A 22,870-nucleotide genomic window follows, 5' to 3' on the forward strand; every position below is an offset into this window, starting at 1 on the left:
GTTTTAGTTCACTGTGTGGATATGAAAGAAACGTAGAGATTGGTTAGCTCTATCACGGCTTTGCAGTCGAATTCAGAATGTTTTTTAAAATATATTTAGTATGATCATAGTGTACATGATTATGTCGTATGTTTTTAGTAATAATAACACAGGGGAATTATATCTGTAGTCTTTGAATTTATTAAATGCTAAAAAAACCCAGGCAGCATAATACGAGGAATTGTCCGTCGTTACATAAAATTCAAAGGTCGGTAATTCTATTTACGATTGCTATGGAAATTATATTCAACGTAATCCAAGTATTTAAGTAAGCACTGTGCCCACTGAGCTTCCCGCCGGATCTTCTTAGTGGATTGCGATTCCGATTCGGTGGTAAATTTTACGAAGCACTGCTATTTCTTGTTGAGCCCGTGAGCTCACCTACCCGTCCGCGCGTAGCTGTAATAGCCTCTTAGGCTACCAGAGCATAGGTAGGAAAAAAGAAAAGCATTGTTGCATTCGCCTTTCCCACCTATACAAATGTTGCGTTAATATCACTTATTAAACTAAACTTACTTGTGTACACAATGAGCTGTTGTGAGCAGCCATGTTGGATGCACTAGAACTCCTCCACACCAATGTCCAATCAGCCCGTAACTTGGGTGCAGGAGCTGCAATGACACCTGGAAACGATACCAGAACTTTACAATAAGATGACAGGGATATGCATAGAAGAACTCATAGTCAACTTGAGGTTAAGCGTTTACCGTAGCGTAGAGATACTACAACGTGAATGCCGGCGCTTACATTGAGACATGAGGTCTAGGTCTCAAAGGTTGTCGAGATAAGTAAATACCATATTTTTATTTATGTTTTAAATTAAGAAAACCAATATTGAATATGATACTTATAAAACGTAATAACGAAAGCCAATGAATGACCTTAACATTTGATCATATTATCAGATATACTGGTACTGGCTTTTTACTGGTGCCCACCACCAGTAAAAACCTCTTGTGAGTCCGCACGCCTATGTCTATCGTGAAGCAGTAATGCGTTTCGGTTTGAACTTAGAATTTATGTCTCAAGATGGGTGGCGTATTTACGTTGTAAATGTCTATGGGCTCCAGTAACCACTTAACACCAGGTGGGCTGTGAGCTCGTCCACCCACTTAGGCAATAAAAATATGTACTTGTCTGCCCATGTGTCTGATCGCATTGAGTGAAATAAAATGATCTATGGATGAGCAGTCATGCACTTGAGCACTGAGGAAACGAAATTTTAGATGAATAATATTGGATGTACCTGCCAAGGCCAAGCTCCGCGCTTGGATTCCCTGCCTTTGATGATGCGAAGCTGGCCCGCACTCCTTTCCCGAGGCTGTCGGGTGTGTCTTCTTATAGGAACGCCGCAGTCTGTGGAAGTGTATCAATGTCATCATATCGAAATAAATGCCGTTGACAGAAATTAATTTTGACGTGAAAGTCCACTAGACGTTTCCGGAACAATATGCGATAATGAGGTTGTTTTATTTTGCTTACTACTTAAAACATGTAGACGTCAGTCACAACGTGACTGCCGCCACCTATCATGAGACTTGAGGTCAAAGCCTTAATGATTAATTTGCCTACGAAGGTAGACAAGCATATGGTCTACCTGATGATCAGTGGCGCTTAATAACATCACAAGGGTACAGCCAAATCAGTGACTTCAGCAATTGCAATAGCGGTTGTTTTGTCTTGGAAACCGGTAAGCCTGGAAGCTTTGCTGCAGAAATAGACTCATTCATCAGACTGTATAATAAGGTTCTGTTACATCACGCCCACAACCAAATATTACAAATGCAAATTTACAAATACTAGTGGTCCCGCAGTAGTTGAAATTCGACTATAATTAATTGAAATTATAAGTTTAAACATTATTATGGTTCTATTGTCAAACACTATAATATAATCACAAATTCCGCAAAACTACACTATAGATAAATAATATTAAATACAAACAATAACAAAAAATTTAAACAATACCTAACAAAAGTTTGACAAAATAATTGACAATCAAAGAGTAATACATGTATGTGTTGTGTCAAATACATAGTAGTGTATGTAGTTTTTTTTTTTTTAATGTTATGTATTTTTTATGCATAATTAAATAAATTATTAGTATTCTGCACTCCTTCTCTATATTCTCTATAAGTGTGGGAAATTTCATACTGGAGGAGTATCCGGGAGAGTCCGAGAGTCCGCGCAATTTTCGTAAAAAAGGGGTACAAAGTTTTTGATTCACGTATTAATATATTATATTAAGATTGTAGGTTTGCAGCGAAAAGAAACTATATAGCGCGTAGCAGTATATATTCATACATTTGAATATTATGCACTTTCACCTGAATCTAAAATGAAAAAAAAAAGCAAAAAGAAATATATTACAAAAAACCAAACTAATCAGAATCGTGATAAATTTTCAAGATACATATTTTATTATTTTTACGAAAGTCTAGATTAACTTAATCGCGAGGTAGCTTGGCGCTTTATCTATAGTTGATATTTTACCGAATATGGTACACCGATAAGAAGATCGTCACTATAAGAAAAATATGTGTGTTTGTGATGGTGGACAATAGTTGTTGTGGAAACTTATATATACTGAATTTTTTTAATTCGTTTTTAAGCAAAGTTATTAATTACTGTTTGAAAATATTTCAAATTCATTATTTATTAATATTTCGAGATATTATTACAAGATATTGCCAGAACCCACTAAAACAAAACAGTGTAGCTTATATGAATACGTGTGAGGTAGCTTAAAGAATAATTTGAAAAGCTTATTTATTAATTGTCCCGCGGCGTTCCACTGTGGTTATCATTAAGTATTACTAGAACGTGATACTGTGATAGAAACAATCAATCAAACAATGAAGAGAAAATTATCACTATTTCAAGTTTCAGCATAATTTGATGTGTTGCTTATAGTCTAGTCAACAAGTTCAAAAACGTGAAAAATAGAGATAAAGGTCCTAAAAATATGAGCGATGGCTCATTCGATTCGGAATCACCTCTAGAAAATTGTTTTTGAAGGATTTTGGTGCAGGTTAAAAATTGCAATTGTTATTAACAAAATAAGATGGAAAAAAAATGATGTTTTTTGTTAATAACTTGAAAAATATTAACATTTAATATTTTTCATAAAATTTATAGGCCAATTATTTATACCTTTCATTCCATTGTTTATGCCAATGGAGATTGGGAAAAAATTTGTTAGTTAACAATTGAATAACTTTTTGAAAAATGATGATTAAACTTTTTTTCTTCAGGGCTCGATTCTTTCAAGTGTTAAGAAGATACTAGAATTTTTTCAAATTTTTAAAATCACATTTTATGTTATAAAGAAAATATTTTTATTGCTGAACTCTCTTTAGCGGCGGCGCATGCTGTAACAGCCACGCGGAGCCCTATTTTCAACGTCTAATTAAAATTATAAATAATGGAGATAGAGTTCCGGGAGTCAGGACTTTTTTATTGGAAATTTCCTCCTCTTTAACGAACTTTTTTCAAAATTGCTTAAATGTTAATATTTTTCAAGTTATTAACAAAAAACGAAATATCATTTTTTTTTCATCTTATTTTGTTAATAACAATTGCAATTTTTAACCTGCACCAAAATCCTTCAAAAACATTTTTCTAGAGGTGATTCCGAATCGAATGAGCCATCGCTCATATTTTTAGGACCTTTATCTCTATTTTTCACGTTTTTGAACTTGTTGACTAGACTATTAGGAATACACAGAAGGCAACATAGTTCATTGATTTAATTTGTATACCTGTGATCAAATAGACGTGAGGTTAGCTCGAATTTAAAACCTTTGTTGATTGTGACTTTACAGTCAAATGGCAGCAACTTTATTTATTGCCTGGACTGGTGAATGAGTTCACAGCCTATTTAGAATTACTGGATATCGGAGTCTATAGCGTGAATGTCTTGGTCTACCTTGGGACGTGAGTTCCAAGTAAAATTCTTAGTCGTATAGTACGCTGTACCAACTCGGCTTCGCGACAGCCAGGGTAGTGGTATCTGGCCGTGTGGGCGCACGAGTCTTTCAATTAGGGCTTACGTAAAAAAATGTTACACTCAATGGTGTTATTTTTTTCCACAGGAGAAAATCGCCGGTTCCCCTCTCGTATGTGGGAGTTGAACCTCACTAAAAATTCCTGCCGCTCACAGCCGGCGCCCTACCCCGGATCGGGCCGGAGCCCAGTCGAGGCTATTGAGACGGCGGGATAGGTTTTTTTTTTTCTACCTAAGCTGAGAGCCTTAAGAGGCTATTTCAGCGTAACCTTAACTAGTAGGTGAGCTCACGGGGCTCAAACTTGATGACGTTGCTAACATGAACCCTAGCAAGAGCCGTGCTTCGCAGAATCTACCACCGGATCGGAAACGCAACCCACTGAGAAGATCGGGGGAGAAACTCAGTGGGCTGTGTCTGAGGGTTAATTTACTCGTCGAGCCCTTCGTCGCAAGCGACGGGTTTGACGAGAACGATGACCGGGTGGGACAAGGTTGACGCAGAGCATATTACATCCATGCACGACCACCGGTTCCCTCGGTCGGCAGGCCGAGAGCTCGCCTTGATGGCGCCGCGCTGCACCTTCGCCCAGAGCAGTCGGGGGAACGCGGTCTACCATCATCCGGCTTCCTATTACGACAGACAATACTATAGTGAAGTTTCGTGTAAACTTTGTCGAGCTTAAACATTTACACACATTTACAAACAAAACTATCGACGCAAGCCTCAATTTGGAAGCTTTTTGTCCCGCTCTACGCTTAAACTGTTAATAAAATACAATGAAACACGCTCTATAGATAAGTCACTTAAATTTTCAGCGCTAAAACCGCAGAGGCACGGTCATAATTTAAGTAGCCAATTTGGAATTTGGATTACAGTTACATAATTTACTTTTACACGTGTAAGTATCAAAGTTTTACTAGAAGTTAAATGTTTTAAAATTTCGCGGTCGTAATCGACATTGTAGACATTTAAGGTTATCTTACCACGATTTTTAGTTTTTAAGAGTATGTAGAACGCATAATATTCGGAGCGATACTTCCAATTTTTGCCAAAACAAAACACTAATGATAACAAATTAAACATTCATCTTTTTTCTAGCAGACATTACACGCCTGTTAAGCAATGTAACAACTAAATGAGTAATCACGAAGCGAGCAAATTAAACAAATTGAATAAATTAACAAGGCGTTACGCTACATGGAAGCAATTATCGTGATATTACGACGGACGATATTTCACGCATTACTTAATTACTAGAGGTCCCGCAGTAGTCGAAATTCGACTATAATTGGAATTGTAAATTTGTACACTATTATGACTGTATTTTATACTTCTATAATCACAAATTTCGCCAAGGCTACACTATAAAAAAATATTAATAAAGACAAACAATATTTAATCTATTCTCAATTTGACCACATTATATTTCATTCCATATCATCTCATTTCATTTAATTTCATCCCAGTTGATTAACGTCTCAAATTAATCATTTTCATTTCATTTCACTCCATATTATCATTTTTCATAAAAATAAGAATATAAATTAAAATAAGATATGACTTAAAGGTCTTAGTTACCAGGTCATAAAATCACTTAAAAAAAAAAAAAACGTCAAGAACAAAAGTTTGACAATAAATAGTATGCATGCGTGTGTGCGTCAAATACATGGTATGTAGTGTGTGTAATGTTTTCTTTATTGATTTTATATATTTTTTATGCATTATTTTACAAAAAATATTAGCATTGTGCACTTCTTCTCTGTATTCTCTATAAGTGTGGAAAATTTCATACTCCTCCGTCCGCGCAATTTTCGTAAAAAGGTATAAAAAGTTTTTGCTTCACGTATTAATATATAGATAAAACTTGGTTAATGGCCGTTTCTTTGTTTGTCGTTAATGCGTTCCCCAGCATTCAATATTATTGTGTTGTATAAAAACTATGTGGAGTTTTTGTTTTCACGGAAGTTTTATTTTATGACTAGCTTTGACCCGCGACTTCGTCCGCGTCGAATAGTTACTTTGGCGTAACGCTAAATTTCACCCGCGACCTCATTTACGTAGAAAGTGAAAATATTTTTGAATAATAGAATGTCAAGGAGCTATTTAAGGTACCAAAATCACGCTTTTTAACCGACTTCAAAAGAGGAGGCTATCGATTCGACCACCATTTTTTATCTATGTATGTTCACAGATTTCTCGAGAATGCTTGAACCGATTCTGATAATTCCCTTTTCTGTTTTTTGTTCGAAAGGGTAGACTTCCCGAATTGTCCTGTAATCATCAAGACCTGATGATGATATAATAAATAATAATATATTCCAAATGTTTAGTATAGCAGCTAATTAATGTAATTGAGTAATTTATTAAGAATATTCGAGCGCCATTTATTTTACTTGGACGGTACCGTTTGCAACGAAGGAACAGAAGACTTGAGATCTATGTTGAGTTGAACCACACCAAAAAAGGGCGGTAAGGAATTTCGATTTTACAAAGAAACGCTTATCTTTATATAGACAGAGCAGTGAGCCGCTAGCGTCAGATTACCGGATAAACAAAATTTATTTTACAACTTTTATTATCATTTCATAACAAGAACTGTTCTCTAAACACACACACGTGCACACACAATATTGCCGCGATAAGACCTAAATTTACGAGCAGCGTTAGCTTTAAGGAGCTTTATCGGGTGTCTTAAGTTCTTTAGCTTACGGAAATTGTCCCGGAGCTTGTTACAGTAAGCTCATTACGATATTATCGGTGTTAACAAGAAAACTTTCACTTATCGTAACGGAATTAATATTCGTAATTGCGTAAGTGAATTACGCTGTGTTTTAATAATGAACTGATCAAAAGTAGAACTTTCTTAAACTATTTAATGTGGTTTTCCTTTTTTAATAGACCGCGCTGAAACTACGTTCTAGTTAATCTGTGAAAATACGCGCCCTACACATGCTGATTAATGGCTTCGTGATCAAGAAATACATTGTTATTTTTATTTTATTTTATTGCATAGATCGATCACAGATCAACTGATGTTAAGAGGTTACTGGTGCCCATAACCTACAACGTAAATGCCTCCTTGAGATATTGAGATATGAGTTCTAAAATCTCAGTTTAATTACAATGGCTGCCCCGCCCTTCAAACTGAAACGCATTAGTGCTTCACGGCAGAAATAGGCAGGGTGGTAGTACCTACCCGTGCGGACTCACAAGACGTCCTCCCATCAGTAATTACGCAAATTATAATTTTGCAGGTTTGATTTTTATTACACGATGTTATTCTTTCATCGTGGAAGTCAATCGTGAACATTTGTTAAGTACGTATTTCGTTAGAAAAATTGGTACCCGCCTGCGGGATTCGAAGACCGTTGCGTCGCTCGACACGAATGCAACGCCTTAACCTTGAGGCCACGAACACTAAAATATAAAAATTAAATAGTACAGAATATCTTATGCAGACTTATTGGCGCTGGATTGATTGTGAAGTTGTATGAATCAGTACGACCGCGCTGTCTGTTGATAGAACGATGCGTTTAAGCCTCTAATTGCCGTGACGTGGTTCAAAAGTAGCAGATAAAATCTTTACAGAAGAATAACTCCGGCTCGGAATCGATTACAAATCAAGTGGTCCCGTAGTTAAACTTTTTTTTTATTGCTTAGATGGGTGGACAAGCTCACAGCCCACCTGGTGTTAAGTGGTTACTGGAGCCCATAGACATCCACAACGTAAATGCGCCACCCACCTTTGAGATATAAGTTCTAAGGTCTCAAGTATAGTTACAACGGCTGCCCCACCCTTCAAACCGAAACGCATTACTGCTTCACGGCAGAAATAGGCAGGGTGGTGGTGCCCAAATTTGTTTGGCGATGAATGGGCGTAGAAGCTCAAGGGCTATCTAGTTTTAAGTGATAGCTGGAGCCCAAAGATATTGCAATGTGAATATCACCTTTCACGGAGAGTCTAGGTGAAAATATTAATTGTATTCTATGATATATCTTCAGCCCTTCAAACTGACACGCATGACAACTTTGCCGCAGAATTAGGCTGGATGGTAGTAACTAGATTTGGACCTACACTAATGTAGTAATTATACAAAAAAAATGGCCATTTAGTTTTTATTAAAAGATATATTCTTTTGTCGTGAAAGTTTTTCGAAAAATTATTTCTTGGTAAAACCTGTCTACGGAATTTGTACACTGGCATTGTCCCATCCCTTGATACTTGTACGTCTGGAACCTTATCCATAAGGCCACGATTATTGAACGCTTCTAAATCTAAAAATCTAACAAAGTGACTTTTTACTGGTGGTAGGACCCCTTGTGAGTCCGCACGGATAGGTACCACCATCCCGCCTATTCTGCCGTGAAGCAGCAATGCGTTTCGGTTTGAAGGGTGGGGTAGCCGTTGTAACTATACTGAGACCTTAGAACTTATATCTCAAGGTGGGTGGCGCATTGTAGATGTCTATGGGCTCCAGTGACCACTTAACACCAGGTGGGCTGTGAGCTCGTCCACCCATCTAAGCAATAACTCAAAAACTAGCGTGCTATCCCTCGTTCTTGTCTCCGTGGCCTCCATCCAGCACTTCTCTGAGCAACGTCAGCCAATAAATGTTTTATCAGTTATCTAAATACCGATTAGACGGTTGAGAAGCGTCGCAGCTTCCGTGGATCTGTATCGTAAAGTCCAACCTGAATACTAGAGATAAACGATACAATAAAATCGCTTAATATTGACGAGTCATCTTCGTTCGGGCGTTTCTAAAATCGATTTCTATCCGTACTTCCATATTAATATTATAAATGTGATGATGTTTGTTTGTGTTTGCTTGTCCTTCTTTCAAATATATTGAATTTTTTTAAAGTTATATTATATAGTACTAGCTGACCCGGCAGACTTCGTAGCGCCTCAATCGATAAATAAAAGACCTAAAATTTTGTATAAAATAAACTTGAAACAAACAAAAGGAATCCGTCCGACCGGGGACACATCAAAGGGAAAACAAAATTGTTATTTTGCATAGCATTTATTTATCTACCTTTTAAACCTTCTGTGGACTTCCATAATAAATAATTCAAGACCAAAATTAGCCAAATCGGTCCAGCCGCTCTCGAGTTTTAGCGAGACTAACGAACAGCAGTTCATTTTTATATATATAGATAATAGATGTGATAATGTTTGTTTGTGTTTGCTTGTCCTTCTTTCAAATATATTGAATTTTTTTACAGTTATTTAGTATTAGGCCTGACTGGCATAGGCTATAATTTGTCGCGAAAAAACATATAATTCCTACGGAGAACTATACTGACATGAATATCTATGCTGGCGAAGCCGCGGGTAGCAGCTAGTTATTCATAAATGTGTTTAAGGTAAGGGTTGCGGAAGTTTTAACGCTAGTATTACCGTTTCTGTTGTCATAATATGTCGTATTTCAGCCTTTACGGCTTGATCCAACTCTTCTGTATAATTTGTCTACTGGAAAGCGGCCAAGCGTTTGTTTGGTATCTAATGGTGGGTCGCGTTTCCGATCCGGTGGTAGATTCTGCGAAGCACTGCTCTTGCTAGGCCCAGTGTTAGCAACACTCCGGCTTGAGCCCCGAGAGCTCACATATACGTCAAGGAGAAGCTGAAATAGCCTCTCAAGGTAGGGAAATAATAGGTAAGTTTTCTGGTGGTAGGACCTCTCCTGAGTGGGGCAGCCGTTGTAACTATACTGAGACCTTAGAAGTTATATCTCAAGGTGGGTGGCGCATTTACGTTGTAGATGTCTATGGGCTCCAGTAACCACTCAACACCAGGGGGGCTGTGAGCTCGTACACGCATCAAAGCAATAAATAAATAAAAAACAGCTAATATAGTGGAACTTATTAGATAGATTCTTCTTCAGATACTGTTTTTGTATTTATATTTTTAATACTTAAACTGGTGACTAAGATCATGGCTAATCTGGTGGTAAATGGTTACCGGAACCCGTAAACATCCACAACACAAATGCCGCCACCCACCTTGAGACATTTGTTCTAATTACAACGGCTGCCTTATCCATAAAATCGAAACGCATTACTGCTTCGTGGCAAAAGTAGATGTTGGTCCCAATCCGTGCGGGCTTACAAGAGACCCTACCATCAGTCATTACGCAAAGTAAATTAAGCAATATGACAAATGTCAGTTTTTTTTTTCCTAATAAACCTTTCGAGATGCATTAGAGAGTCGCGCTTTAGTCAATTCCGAAGTTAGAACTATACTTTGGAATCTAAATTTACTATATGGTATAGTTAAAATAAAGTTTTCCAAACCGCGAAACTTTCTCAAAATAAATAGTTTCGTCTAAAAGGAGGATTTCTTCGCAACGATTTGTAAAAAAAAAACAAGCCGAAACTGTCGTTTATGTCATCAATAATGTCAATTTGACAGCTCCATTCATAGACAATAAGCAATAAGCGACAAAAGAGTACAAAAACTACGTCTTTGTATAAAAGGCACTTTGGCTTCGAGTCAGTGAAATCTATTTACTAGGAAATATCCGTGGTTATTTTTTACTGTCAATAGTTTTTACTATTTTAAGCTTAATCTGTTTGAAAAGTTTGTTTGTTGATTTTAATTCTAGATAGTTGCATTGAGCTTCAATGTCACAAATATTATTACGATTGCTTGGTAATAATATGACATTAATTGTTCGACTTTTAATGTTAAGTAAATCGGCTTTCATTTATTTCTAGAATAATCTATTGGAAGCACCACATCCTTAAATAGATTTACTATTCACTTGCCTACATTCGGACGTTAATAATACTAAACAATTATAATTCTGCCAGGTTTAAGTATGGGAATCAAATTGATCACACTATGTTCTCTTACATCGTGTCAAACTTAAGACTTTCAGTATTTTAAAACAGGTGGAAACAAAAGATACAGCATTCTTTTTGATTACACGTATAAGGAAAAAGAGTGACTCTAAAACTTTTAACAACGGTCAGACAAAAGCCCCACTTCTTTGCTTAGAATTGCTGTGTCTCAGGTTCAATTCACCATAAAGATCTTCGTTAGGAGATGACACTAAAAAAGACTGTGCCCATGTACTCAGGAAATAGTAACGAATTTTGATTATTTGATAGTTCACGGCTAAGTGATGAGATTGGTTCTATCTAATATCATTATTGCTCTAGAATACATTCTTTCATTTTCGCAAGAGCCATTTAATGTTTCACTGATCTAGCCATGGACACATTTAGAGATGGTTACTCTGCCAACTTTTAGTTTCAGTTAGGGTTTCAATGAATCCAAGAAAATGCGAATGTTAAATCAAGCATAACCGCGACCTGAAGCTAGTTTCGCGAAGCAATTATGTGGATTAGTGAGGTTTGGCGGTTTCGTAACTGCTTTCTTTGTCAGCAAAAACTGAGTTACGTGAAGTAAAGCTCGGAACTGTTGAACCGGATATTTTAGGTGATCACGATGAGTTCGAACTTGAGTATTTTTAGAAAATTATTTTATTAATATGCCAGTCTACATTATATTGTTATATTCTATGCTGGGCGAATAAAGAAAAAGAGTCACGCTTGATTATTTTTTTTGGAACTTGTATATAAGTGAGCTTATTTTAAAAATAACGTAAGCGAGATTTAGGTATTTGACAAAAATTATGCTAGCTACCGCCACAATACGGTCGTTGTTCCGAGAGCTTAAATTTTTTAAGTTATACTTCTTTAGGCGCGTTATGAAAAATTTATGAGATTGAAATTTTACGATGCGCGCGCACCGTGACACAAAATTAACAGAAATGAAGTTGCCCACTAAATCGCTCATTACAATACGACCGACGTAACTTGGCGAGTCTCAATATAGACGCAGGTGAACTTTCACGCATGTACACTCGTAAAAAAAGTATTATTAGCATTCATTTTTTAGTAATATAAATGACAAAACTATTATTTAATATAATTCATACTAAATATTATTATTATTAAATTACTAACGTTAAATATTTATTATTAATTATTTAACATTAAAAAAAAAAAAGAAATTTACTAAAAATAAAGTATAACTTCTTACGCGCGTACATAAGTACACGCACCCGTTTTTTTTAAATAAATTTACCAAGTTCACACTTAATGTATTCAATGGAAGTGTCAAACCAAACCAGTGAGTACGAGACTCGTACAATATTTGTCGTTCTCGATTGCGTTATGTTACGCAACGTCGCGTTACCGTGTGATACGGAGTAATTACGTTTTGGTCACGTGACTTCACGCAGGCACACGACCAGTGAATACGTAATTCGGTTGTAATTTAGAATACTGTTAGTTCATTTCATCGCGTATCAAACTGGCGTAGCTCGAATCGCCGTCAAATGACTTTAAGCTCTCAAAAACTTTAATCTTAAAAATATATAAAAAATAGGAATAGAACAGAACTTGACCTCCACGATTGGAGACCTAGAAGAAGACACAAGATAAGGTGGAAAGGTCCTGAAGGACAAGAGGGAATGAAATGTTACTGACGAGGATGTCGAAGACAGAGCGAAGTGGAGTAGAATAAGGAATGCTGACCCCACCATCATATGGGATGAATAGTCAGGAAGAGAAAGAGAGAGAGAACGGAATTCGTATTTAAAATGGGTCGAATAGCAAACACAGTTTGTACCAGGCAATACCTTATGAAATCTCGACAGAATCTATGCATCCATTCGTGAGATCAACCCGGCCATACAAACAGACGATTCATCATCACCTAGAAACGTTCACCGTTCACTTTTTTTAAGAGGCAGCGATTATTGGTGGTTCGGAGACCTTTTTAATTTCACCAAGACCCGTGAGCGAGCACGGGCTCAGCATGGAGGGGTGGTATTTGCTAACAGCTGCCTGAGTGATGTGGTGCTGGAGGAAAAAGCTGCGAATTCCCTGGACGGCGTATCGGACAAACGCATCAATCCTGGAAGAACTAGGCGTCTCCTCAAGACTCTCCACCATTTGTTTACGTAGGATTTTAGAGTTTATCGGTCACGTTGCGAGGAAAAAGGGTGACAATTTCAAAAGACTTCTCATCACCGGCAAAGTAAAAGGAAAAAGGCCTAGGGGGCGTAGTCCCATGCGCTGGTCCGATCAGATTAAGACGACTTTGGAATCCAGCATCAATGTCGCTATCCACTGCGCGGAGGACAGGAGTGAATGGAGGAACATAGTCCTAACAAAAGTGCTCCGTAGGTCACGACCCTCAGCACTGAAGAATATGACGCAGAGGCCTGAGTGCCTCCGAAGGTTACCTAACAGCCCAAGGGCAGCTGCTTCGTGAATATTGGATCTGAGTCACTAACTACTGCGAAGATCCGTCAGAAAACTCAGCTGGCTGATGATTGGGTTAGGTTTCATGTCGAGTGCGAGTTCGAGGAGTACGCTGACCATGGTGCCTGTACCTGTTCTTAGTGCCAGACCTACAAGCCTCTAATAATTGTGTTAGTGGACCGGATGGATTCATGAGTAAATATCCATATCGAGTTAGGCGTCGCGGCCTAAAGGATAAGACGTCCGGTGCATTCGTATTTATCGATGCACCGGTGTTCGAATCCCGCAGGCGGGTACCAATTTTTCTAATGAAATACGAACTTAACATGTTCACAATTACCTTTCACGGTGAAAGAATAACATCGTTTAATAAAAATCAAACCCGCAAAATTATAACTTGTGTAATGACTGGTGGTAGGACCTTTTGTGAGTCCGCACGGGTAGGTACTACTACCCTGTTTATTTCTGCCGTGAAGCAGTAATGCGTTTCGGTTTGAAGGGTGGGGCCGCCGTTGTAACTATACTGAGACCTTAGAACTTATATCTCAAGGTGGGTGGCGCATTTCGTCACAGATGTCTATGGGCTCCAGTATCCACTTAACACCAGGTGGGCTGTGAGCTTGTCCAACCATATATGCAATAAAAAAAAACTCATAAAGGGATCATCAACAGACACTTTCATTGCAAATATTTCCTGGGCACAATCTTATCGCTTCCTAGTGGTGCCGTAATGAAAGTAAAAGGTATCAGGTTCGATACCCGTGCGGAAATATCTGTAGAAAGTGAGCTCGGAAGTTTTCCAAGCACGCGCCGTTTCAATGACGAATAGGTTTTGTATTCATATTGTTTCTGTATTTGATATAAATATTCGTTCTGTCTATCTATATCTATCTGTATATATAAAAATGAATTGCTGTTCGTTAGTCTCGCTAAAACTCGAGAGCGGCTGGACCGATTTGGCTAATTTTGGTCTTGAATTATTTGTGGAAGTCCAGAGAAGGTTTAATAGGTAGATAAATATGAAAATGCTCGGGATTAAATAAAAATAACAATTTTGTTTTTCCTTTGATGTGTCCCCCGTCGGACGGATTCCTTTTGTTTGTTTTAAGTTTATTTATACAAAACTTTAGGTATTTTATTTATCGATTGAGGCACTATGAAGTCTGCCGGGCAGCTAGTCTTATATATAAAATTCTCGTGTCACAACGTTAGTTACCATACTCCTCTGAAACGGTTTGACCGATTTTTATGAAGTTCTATATACATGTTCAGTAGGTCTGAGAATCGGCTACTATCTATTTTGCATACCCCTAAGTAATAAGGGTTGTCCACACCTAAAATTTTTTTTAAATTTTAATGACAGTATTTTTTTTATACCTCATTATAACAAAAATGTGATATGTGGTTGAATGAGGTTTTGTTATTTTTATATTCCCTCATTGTTCACAGCGCTACATGCCTATTGCACTCATTTACCACATTCGTACACACTTACAATAAGTTTGGTTTTTTTTTCTACACTAGAAATTCCCTAGAAATCTTATATATAGCAAAACAACGTTTGCCGGGTCAGCTAGTACTAATATATAAATCTACAGTGGTTTTTACAGATGTTCCGTTATAATTACTGAACCATGCATCTGATTGACTTGAAACTTGGTATCCATGTAGAAAATACATGTACTTAATGGATAGGCTAATATTTATATGAGTGTTGGACTCCCTACACCAATTGCGGGGGCGTTAGTGATGAGAATCATTGTGGGGTTGAGAAATAATAATGTTAATTTTAAATGCCCAGCGAAGCGGATGGGTACAGCTAGTCATATTATACGTCCCAATTATTATAACCATCCGCCGCATTCTTAGCCTGCCGAGATTTTGAAGCTAAATATTGAAGTTCTTTAGTTTTTTTTAAAATCAAATTCTATTATGAACTCAAAAATTTACTTAACATAGTGATCGTTATTGATTGGTAAATTTTAAACCAACGCGGATCGGTACCACTGTTTTTCTTGGCTGCCGAGAGCATATTTTTTTCCTACCTATGCTGATAGCCTTGAGAGGCTATTTTAGCTTCTCCTTGACTTGTAGGTGAGTTAATGGGGCTCAAACCCAGAGTGTTGCTAACACTGGCCCTAGTAATAGCAGTGCTTCGCAGAATCTACCACCGGATCGGAAACGTGACCCACTGGGAAGATCCGACGAGAAACTCAGTGGGCTGTGTCTATGGGTTAATTACTTCCCGAGCCCTTTGTCGCAAGCGACGAGTTCGACGAGAACGGTGACCGGTGCTTGTGGTACCTAAAAGCACCGTTAATGGATCGGGAGGATCCGTAATTACGTGTTTTGGGCGGCGTCGACTGTTTACCATTCGGTCTACAGGGTATGGCCTGAGTATTAATGTATTTGAGTTTGAAAGCCGTCTCATTTGTCATTTTTGTGCAGCTTAAACTACGATATCACGCCCCAAGAAGCATGATGAAAGATATCTCAACAGGCTTTGTTAGCTTCTCGGCCAGGCTGAACTATTCGTGTATCCGAAAATTCCGAGAACAGAAAACAAAATCCGACAAAAATTAACCGTCTTGCTAATTTTCTTCTAACAAGAAGTCTCTGAAGCCTTGAATTTCTATTCTTGAAATTACTTTTGTCTCGAGAAAATTCGGTATCGGGAAGGCTAGGCTAGTCTAGGCTAGTCTAGTAAAATGTAGGCAAATTAGATCTATTCTCAAATGTAGTCAAATCTAATTTAAAGATTAAAAGAAGAAAATAAATTTGTTATTTACTATTTTAAAGGTACAACAAAAAGCGTCACAATTTATAAGCAAGATAAAGAATTCGTTTGTAAGTCTGTCTGGATGTTAAATTGAATTTGATTTATATTGAGCAATGAGCTTACGCAATCTAAGTACAACTTAATTGTCAATAAGGCATGCCCGTGAGAGGTACATTACTGTATTTGTAATGCGGTGATTCGATTGTGACGTAACAATCTGTGGTGTAAATGTGAGATGATAGAGTTTAAATGTTTATCCGACTTTGGAAAAAATAAGTTACGATTTTAGGAATGTAATCAGTTTTTATCTGACTTTGGAAGGTTTAAATATTCTAGGAATGTAAGCATGTTGTACTTCTATTAATTGCTCTAGAACGCGTTATTATAAAGAAAATCATAAATTATGTAATTAAAAAATATAATCCCAAGCCATTTATGAGCAGATTTCACTTTTTTTTTATAGCCGGCCCACCTGATGGTGAGTGATTAATGACTATCGGTCATGAACGTCAGCAATGCCAGGAGCAGAGCCAAGCCGATTCTTACCTTGGAAATTCAACTTAATGCTTTAAGCTAGGTAGCAGTATTTGTAATATTTTCTTTGTTCTCCAGTAAATAAAACACCATGAGGCTGTAGTGACTAAAAAGACTAATTTAGTATCTCTGTTTTTGTTTTATGAAGGAAGGTTTATTGGTGGCCTGAAGGTCTTTCCGGGTAACAGAACAGGTGGGCGAGCAAAAGCTCAGCCAGGAGGGAAAAGGATTTTCTTACAGCTGTCCAAGCTCCTCTGGAGGAAAGCTTACAACTCAAGGCTTGCAGATGCTTCGTGAATAAAGTGTCTCTGTTTTGTGCCAAAACTAATGTCAAATATCACTAATAAAATAGTTCCCCCGGTAGTCGAAATTCGACTATAATTAATTGAAATTATAAGTTTGTACACTATTCAGGTTCTATTGTCAAATACTATTATAATTCTTTAATCACAGATCTCGCCAAGACTACACTTTAGACAAATAAGGTTAAAGACAAACATTATTTAATCTATTCTCAATTTGACAACAGACTATAAGCAATAAGAAAAGTTTGACAATAAACAAATAGTATGCTGCGTGTGTGTGTCAAATACATGTGTAATGTTTTTTTATTGATGTAATGTATTATTTATGCATAATTTTAAAAAAATATTCATATACTGCACTCCTTCTCTAAATTCTCTATAAGTGTGAGAAATTTCATACTCCTCCGTCCGCGCAATTTTTGTAAAAAGGGGTACAAAGTTTTTGCTTCACGTATTAATATATAGATTATTTCATTTTGTTTTACTATTCACTAACGTTAACTGTGTCGAAGTAATTGAATACCCGCTACCTCTTCTGAGTTATACCGATCTCGATCAAAACACAAGTCACATTTTGTAGGCGGTGAAATGCATTCACCAGTCGCAGGTGTTGCGCCTAACGTTTCCAAGGTTTATATAACTCTCTGCGCCATTACCTATGGGGATTGTTATGGGGTATTGTTTCTGTAATGATAAAATTTATTTTATATCGACCGATGTATACGTGTCTTTATATATCCTGCTAATATTATGTGCGCGAAAGTTTGTGAGGATAATGGGACATTTGTTACTTTTTTACGCAAAAAAATACTAGACAGATTTTGATGAATCCCTATATTGTAAATAGCTTATCTATCAAAATAGCACGATATAGTGTGATCAAAATACTGATTGAGTATTTAATTTCAAGTTTATTTTTCTATAGTAATTACGGGTTAAAAACAATATGGCGTCTTATATTAGTTTTATTTATTTATTGAAGGCGTACTATTATTGATCGAAGTTGAAACCCGTAACTTGAGTTATCGAAATTATGGAAATTACTCTGCATCTGTATTATAATGAAACATCAATTAAGCTCTGTACTTTTTGTCATTACTGATTCATATAATAATTGTAGATGATTTGACATCGTCCAAATGTGTAAATTAACATGTCCACTTGTAAAATATTATCATTCTGATTCATTCTGTGGCAAAGCAGTAACCTATTTCAATTTGGAAGGGTGGAACTCACATCTCATGTGATTGGCGTTAACGTTGTTGTAGTCTATGGGCTCAGATAACCATTTAACACCAGGAGAATCGTCAGCTCGTCCACACGACTGAGCAATAAAATTTAATAGCAAATGGAATTTGAAAAAAAAAACTTACAGGTAATTAGTGAAATAGCACGATGTATTTAAATAAACTATGAAATTCCTGGTTGTATTATAAATAGGCGTAAGTGGCTAAATCCAAAAATCCCAAAATGAGGGGGGAAAAAACAAACAATCCCAGAGATGCGATACTAAGCGGCGGTTCAAATATCCCAAATTTATTGGTGGTAAGACTTCTTGTGAGTCCGCGCGGGTAGGTACCACCGCTCCGCCTATTTCTGCCGCGAATGCGTTTCGGTTTGAAGGGCGGGGCAGCCGTTGTAACTATACCGAGACCTTAGAACTTATATCTTAAGATGGGTGGCGCATTTATGTTGTAGATGTCTATGGGCTCCAGTAACCACTTAACACCAGTTAGGGATTGAACTCGTCCACCCAACTAAGCAATAAAAAAAATTACAAGGTAGCTATGACTTGATATATTAAGGAATACTTGGAAATAATTGGAGACAAATCAGGAGATCCAAGATTCCTTGTACCACGGGAATCAGAAATATCCAACAGCGAGACAAAGCAAACAAACCCGCTTATCACTTCATCTCTACCTGTTCGGATTACGAATCAGCGATCCTCGGCACAGAAGTCAGGACGCTAATGACTACACTACCAAATAATTCTTCAGGACTAACTTTTGTAGAAGACTAAATCACTACCTTAATTGATTTTAGGCAGTTTCCGGAATCATGGCTGCTTTTGGGATGGAACTTTTTTGTTTTGATAACCATACGGATTTAATTTTCGAGCTTTAATCTAATCTATATATTAATATGTGAAGCAAAAACTTTGTAGCCATTTTTACGAAAATCGGGCGAACGGAGGGGTGTGAAATTTTCCACATTTATAGAAAATATAGAGAAGGAGTGCAGAATGCTAATATTTCTTATAATTAAGCCTAACTATACAATAAATCAATAAATAAATAAACATTACACATCATGTATTTGACACACACACGCATATATACACTTTTTTGTTTATTGTTAAAATCTGTGGTCAAATTGAGAATAAATTAATATTGTTTATCTTTTTATTTGTCTATATTGAAGTCTTGGCGAAAGCTGCGCTTGAACAATAGAACCATAATAGTGTTCAAAGTTATAATTTCAATTAATTATAGTCGAATTTTGAATGCTAGGGGACCGCTAGTCTTTATAAAACACCGAATGCCTGATGCTATTTTTTTATTAAAACGAAATAAATCGTCGCGAGTAATTATAGATGATGTACAGCTTTCACTACCAGAGGTCAGGGGCTGACGCGCACTGCCGAGCTTGCCGATCACACAATCGAATAATCGATAATTATCTATCGATTACAATCGATTACTAATTGAACTGTGGGGTCGCTGTGATTGTGATTTATTAATATCTGTATCAGTATTGGCAGCCACTTCGAGTGTGTGATTGCTTAGCATTTTTTTTAGGTTTTATTAATTCTCAGCGTTTCTTGTCTAATTATTTATTGTAAGTATCGACTTGACCTGTGCTCCTGGCATTGCTGAGGTCCACGAGCGAACACTTACTATCAGGTCGTTTGCTTGTCTGCCTACAACGGAAATAAAAAAATGACGATGAAAATGAATCAATACGTCACTCAGAAGTACCTATAAATACACGCGAAGATATTCCATGTAGCGTAGTTTGGGGTTGTATAATTGGAAATCAGGATGGACACGTTGAAGCTATGGTTAAATTTACTTGGTTAAGACGAAAATTACAGTTGCCACGAGGGTTTTGGGCATAATAGTCGAACATAGAGTTAAATTGGTCGAAGCTGAATTAAAAGAACAGATAATTTGCGTTACTGTTTAGCCCATAGACACAGCCCACTGAGTTTCTCGCCGGATCTTCTCAGTGGGTCGCGTTTCCGATACGGTGGTAGATTCTGCGAAGCACTGCTCTTGCTAGGGCCCGTGTTAGCAATACTCCCGGTTTGAGCCCCGTGAGCTCACCTACTCGTCAAGGGGAAGCTGGAATAGCCTCTCAAGGCTATCAGCGTAGGGAGGGGAAAAAAACTGTTTAGTTTCACGAACTGGCAAGATAGTAAAACAATCCACATGCAATCCCAAAAGTAGCGTATAGGTATATGGAGTGGACCGAAGGCCAGCTCATGGTCGCGGGAATCCACTGGAAGAGGGGTGTGCAGGTCCGATCTTTGCGACGGACCTTGGGAGGGATTTCTATGTCCAGCAACGGACGTCTGTGATCTGATGATATGAGCTCCCAACAAAGCCTAGTTTATAACAGTGACAACTAAAACCGTAGATGAAGCAGCAGTTCTTCATAGCTTGTTTTTCTCGACAAACTTTTCATTGATCGAAGAGATTTTACAGCACATTGTTATAATTCGCACACAATCGTAACAGCTATTGCCATAATAATTCATACGTTTCATTTGAACAATAACATTTCACATAATAGACGTGAGCGTTCATGTTTTTTGTTAAAAAAATAACTTTGATTTTAGAAAAGAATTCTTGTTGTCGATTATACGTATTTTGGGCGATGATCGGATGATTAGTTCAGTTGCAGGGTTGTTTCCGTGTGTTTTATTTTTATTGCATAGATGGATAGCTGAGCCCATAGCACACCTGATGTTAAGTGGTTACGAGAGCCCATAAACATCTATAACGTAAATGGCGCCACCCACCTTGAGATATGCATTCAAAGGTCTTAGTATAGATACAACGGCTGCCCCACCCTTCGATCCGAAACGCATTACTGCTTCACGGCTGAAATAGGCAGGGAGGTAGTACCTATCCGTGCGGACTCACAAGACGTCCTACCAGCAGTAAAGTATCTGTCGACATTTCAAAAATATGAAGTTGGATGGATGCTTCTACCAGTAATGAAGAGAAGCGTGTTTATCTCATTCCTGAGTTACTAGTAGGTACCACAGTAACAACTGTGCTGATATTCTCTTCGAAATTTCGTGACGAAAATATTTCCTAGAATCCTTGGCCGATTTCTGCCGATAAACAAACAACTTCACCTAAAGATCCACTGATCACGATACAAACAATCTAAGCCATTCAAGCGTTACCATCCTGTGCTACGATAAAATCACTAATTCAACAAACATGAGAAAGTTTAGCATTCGCAACTTGGTAACAACATGTAGTATTTCAAAATCTATACAATTGTATTTATGAGGTAGGCTCGCTTCTGTTTTGCTCTTTAGGTGTACATTCGTTTTAATTAATATTGTATTACGTACAGAAGTTTTGATTTGAGGCTATTTTCTTAGTCAAACCGTAAAAATTAAATAAATAACCACATAACATTTAATATATAACTGGGACCAAACAACGCAAAACAAACCTCGAACAGGATACAAAGAATTTTGGATGATAAAAAAAATCTCGAATAAATCGAATAGAACTAACAGGTGGTAGGACCTCTTGTGAGTCCGCGCGGGTAGGTACCACCACCCCGCCTATTTTTGCCGTGAAGCAGTGATGCATTTCGGTTTGAAGGGTGGGGCAGCCGTTGTAACTATACTGAGACGTTAGAGCTTATATCTCAAGGTGGGTGACGCATTTACATCGTAGATGTCTATGGGCTCCAGTAATCTTTTAATACCAGGTGGATTGTGAGCTCGTCCGCCCATCTAAGCAATAAAAAAAAAGCTAAGGCCCATCTGTGGTTGTAATGTTCGAATAATGATGATGGTGATGTCCAAAAACAAACTCGTTCACTGTCTTCATCTTCTCTGTTTGTGAATCGAATTTATTTTTGTTTAACATCTTTTGACGGAGTTTAGAATAACCAAAAAAAAAGTGAAAACATTTTTTTTCGATTTTACCATAAAATTAATAAAAGACACATCTTATTACCAAAACAGATAAAAACAAATGTAAGTGTGGTCTGGATCAAACTGTGGTACACTTGTTAGTTGAATGTAAAGCATATGACATAGAAAGACAATTTTGTAAGCTCCCTGATAATTTAACAGACTGTCTGACTCAAGATGGGTATAAACAGACCCTTAGTTTTTTAAAGATCATTGGTTTGTATAATTTAGTATGATGTTGAAGTCAATGTAACTTAAAATGATACTGTAAACTGTGGTCGTTAATGACCCTAGTTGTTAAAAAGCGACCATAAATAAAAATAAAAAAAAAGACAAAAAAGTGAAAACATATTTCGACGATTGAGCGGACTCTCGTATAATTTTAATAAAGAAACTTATTATACTTAAGTTAATTACGTTGGTATTGTACCTTAATAACATTACTTGTGTTTTCACTGTCTGTCGTTATCCCAAAAACTGTCAAGCACTCGTAATATTACACAAAATCTTCGATAAAACAAGCACAATAATAAAACTGGAATGTTTTCGATTCGTTTGCAATTTCATTATTAAATGTAGATCTCACGTCGAACTTATGAGATATTTTTATTAAGTCCGGTATAGAGAAATGGCCCGTTTGGAACTTTTTATTCCCATTTCTTGGATCGCTCATATATCATTAAGAGCCTTGTAGTATAAGAGAGAGAGAGAAAGAAATTGAGGGAAATGGTTGGAAACTGAACCTTTAGATCAT

At 37.1% G+C, this 22,870-nt stretch overlaps 2 protein-coding genes across 2 annotated transcripts in view; one reads left to right on the forward strand and one right to left on the reverse strand.

Annotated features, from left to right (window-relative positions):
* Positions 1-22,870, forward strand: part of LOC101740450 (uncharacterized) — a 960,210-nt gene that overhangs the window by 535,531 nt on the left and 401,809 nt on the right. The gene's annotated exons all lie outside the window — the stretch shown is intronic.
* LOC101746330 (plasma kallikrein) overlaps positions 1-22,870 on the reverse strand; it is a 32,133-nt gene that overhangs the window by 4,341 nt on the left and 4,922 nt on the right. Inside the window, exons 2-3 of the mRNA XM_038011822.2 lie at positions 1,286-1,395; positions 556-662 (exon numbers count right to left, since the gene is read on the reverse strand). Of these exons, the coding sequence (XP_037867750.1) occupies positions 556-662; positions 1,286-1,395 (217 nt within the window). The remainder of the gene's footprint in view (positions 1-555; positions 663-1,285; positions 1,396-22,870) is intronic.

The sequence above is a fragment of the Bombyx mori genome, chromosome 6, assembly GCF_030269925.1.
Source record: "Bombyx mori chromosome 6, ASM3026992v2".
Taxonomy (NCBI): Eukaryota; Metazoa; Arthropoda; class Insecta; order Lepidoptera; family Bombycidae; genus Bombyx; species Bombyx mori.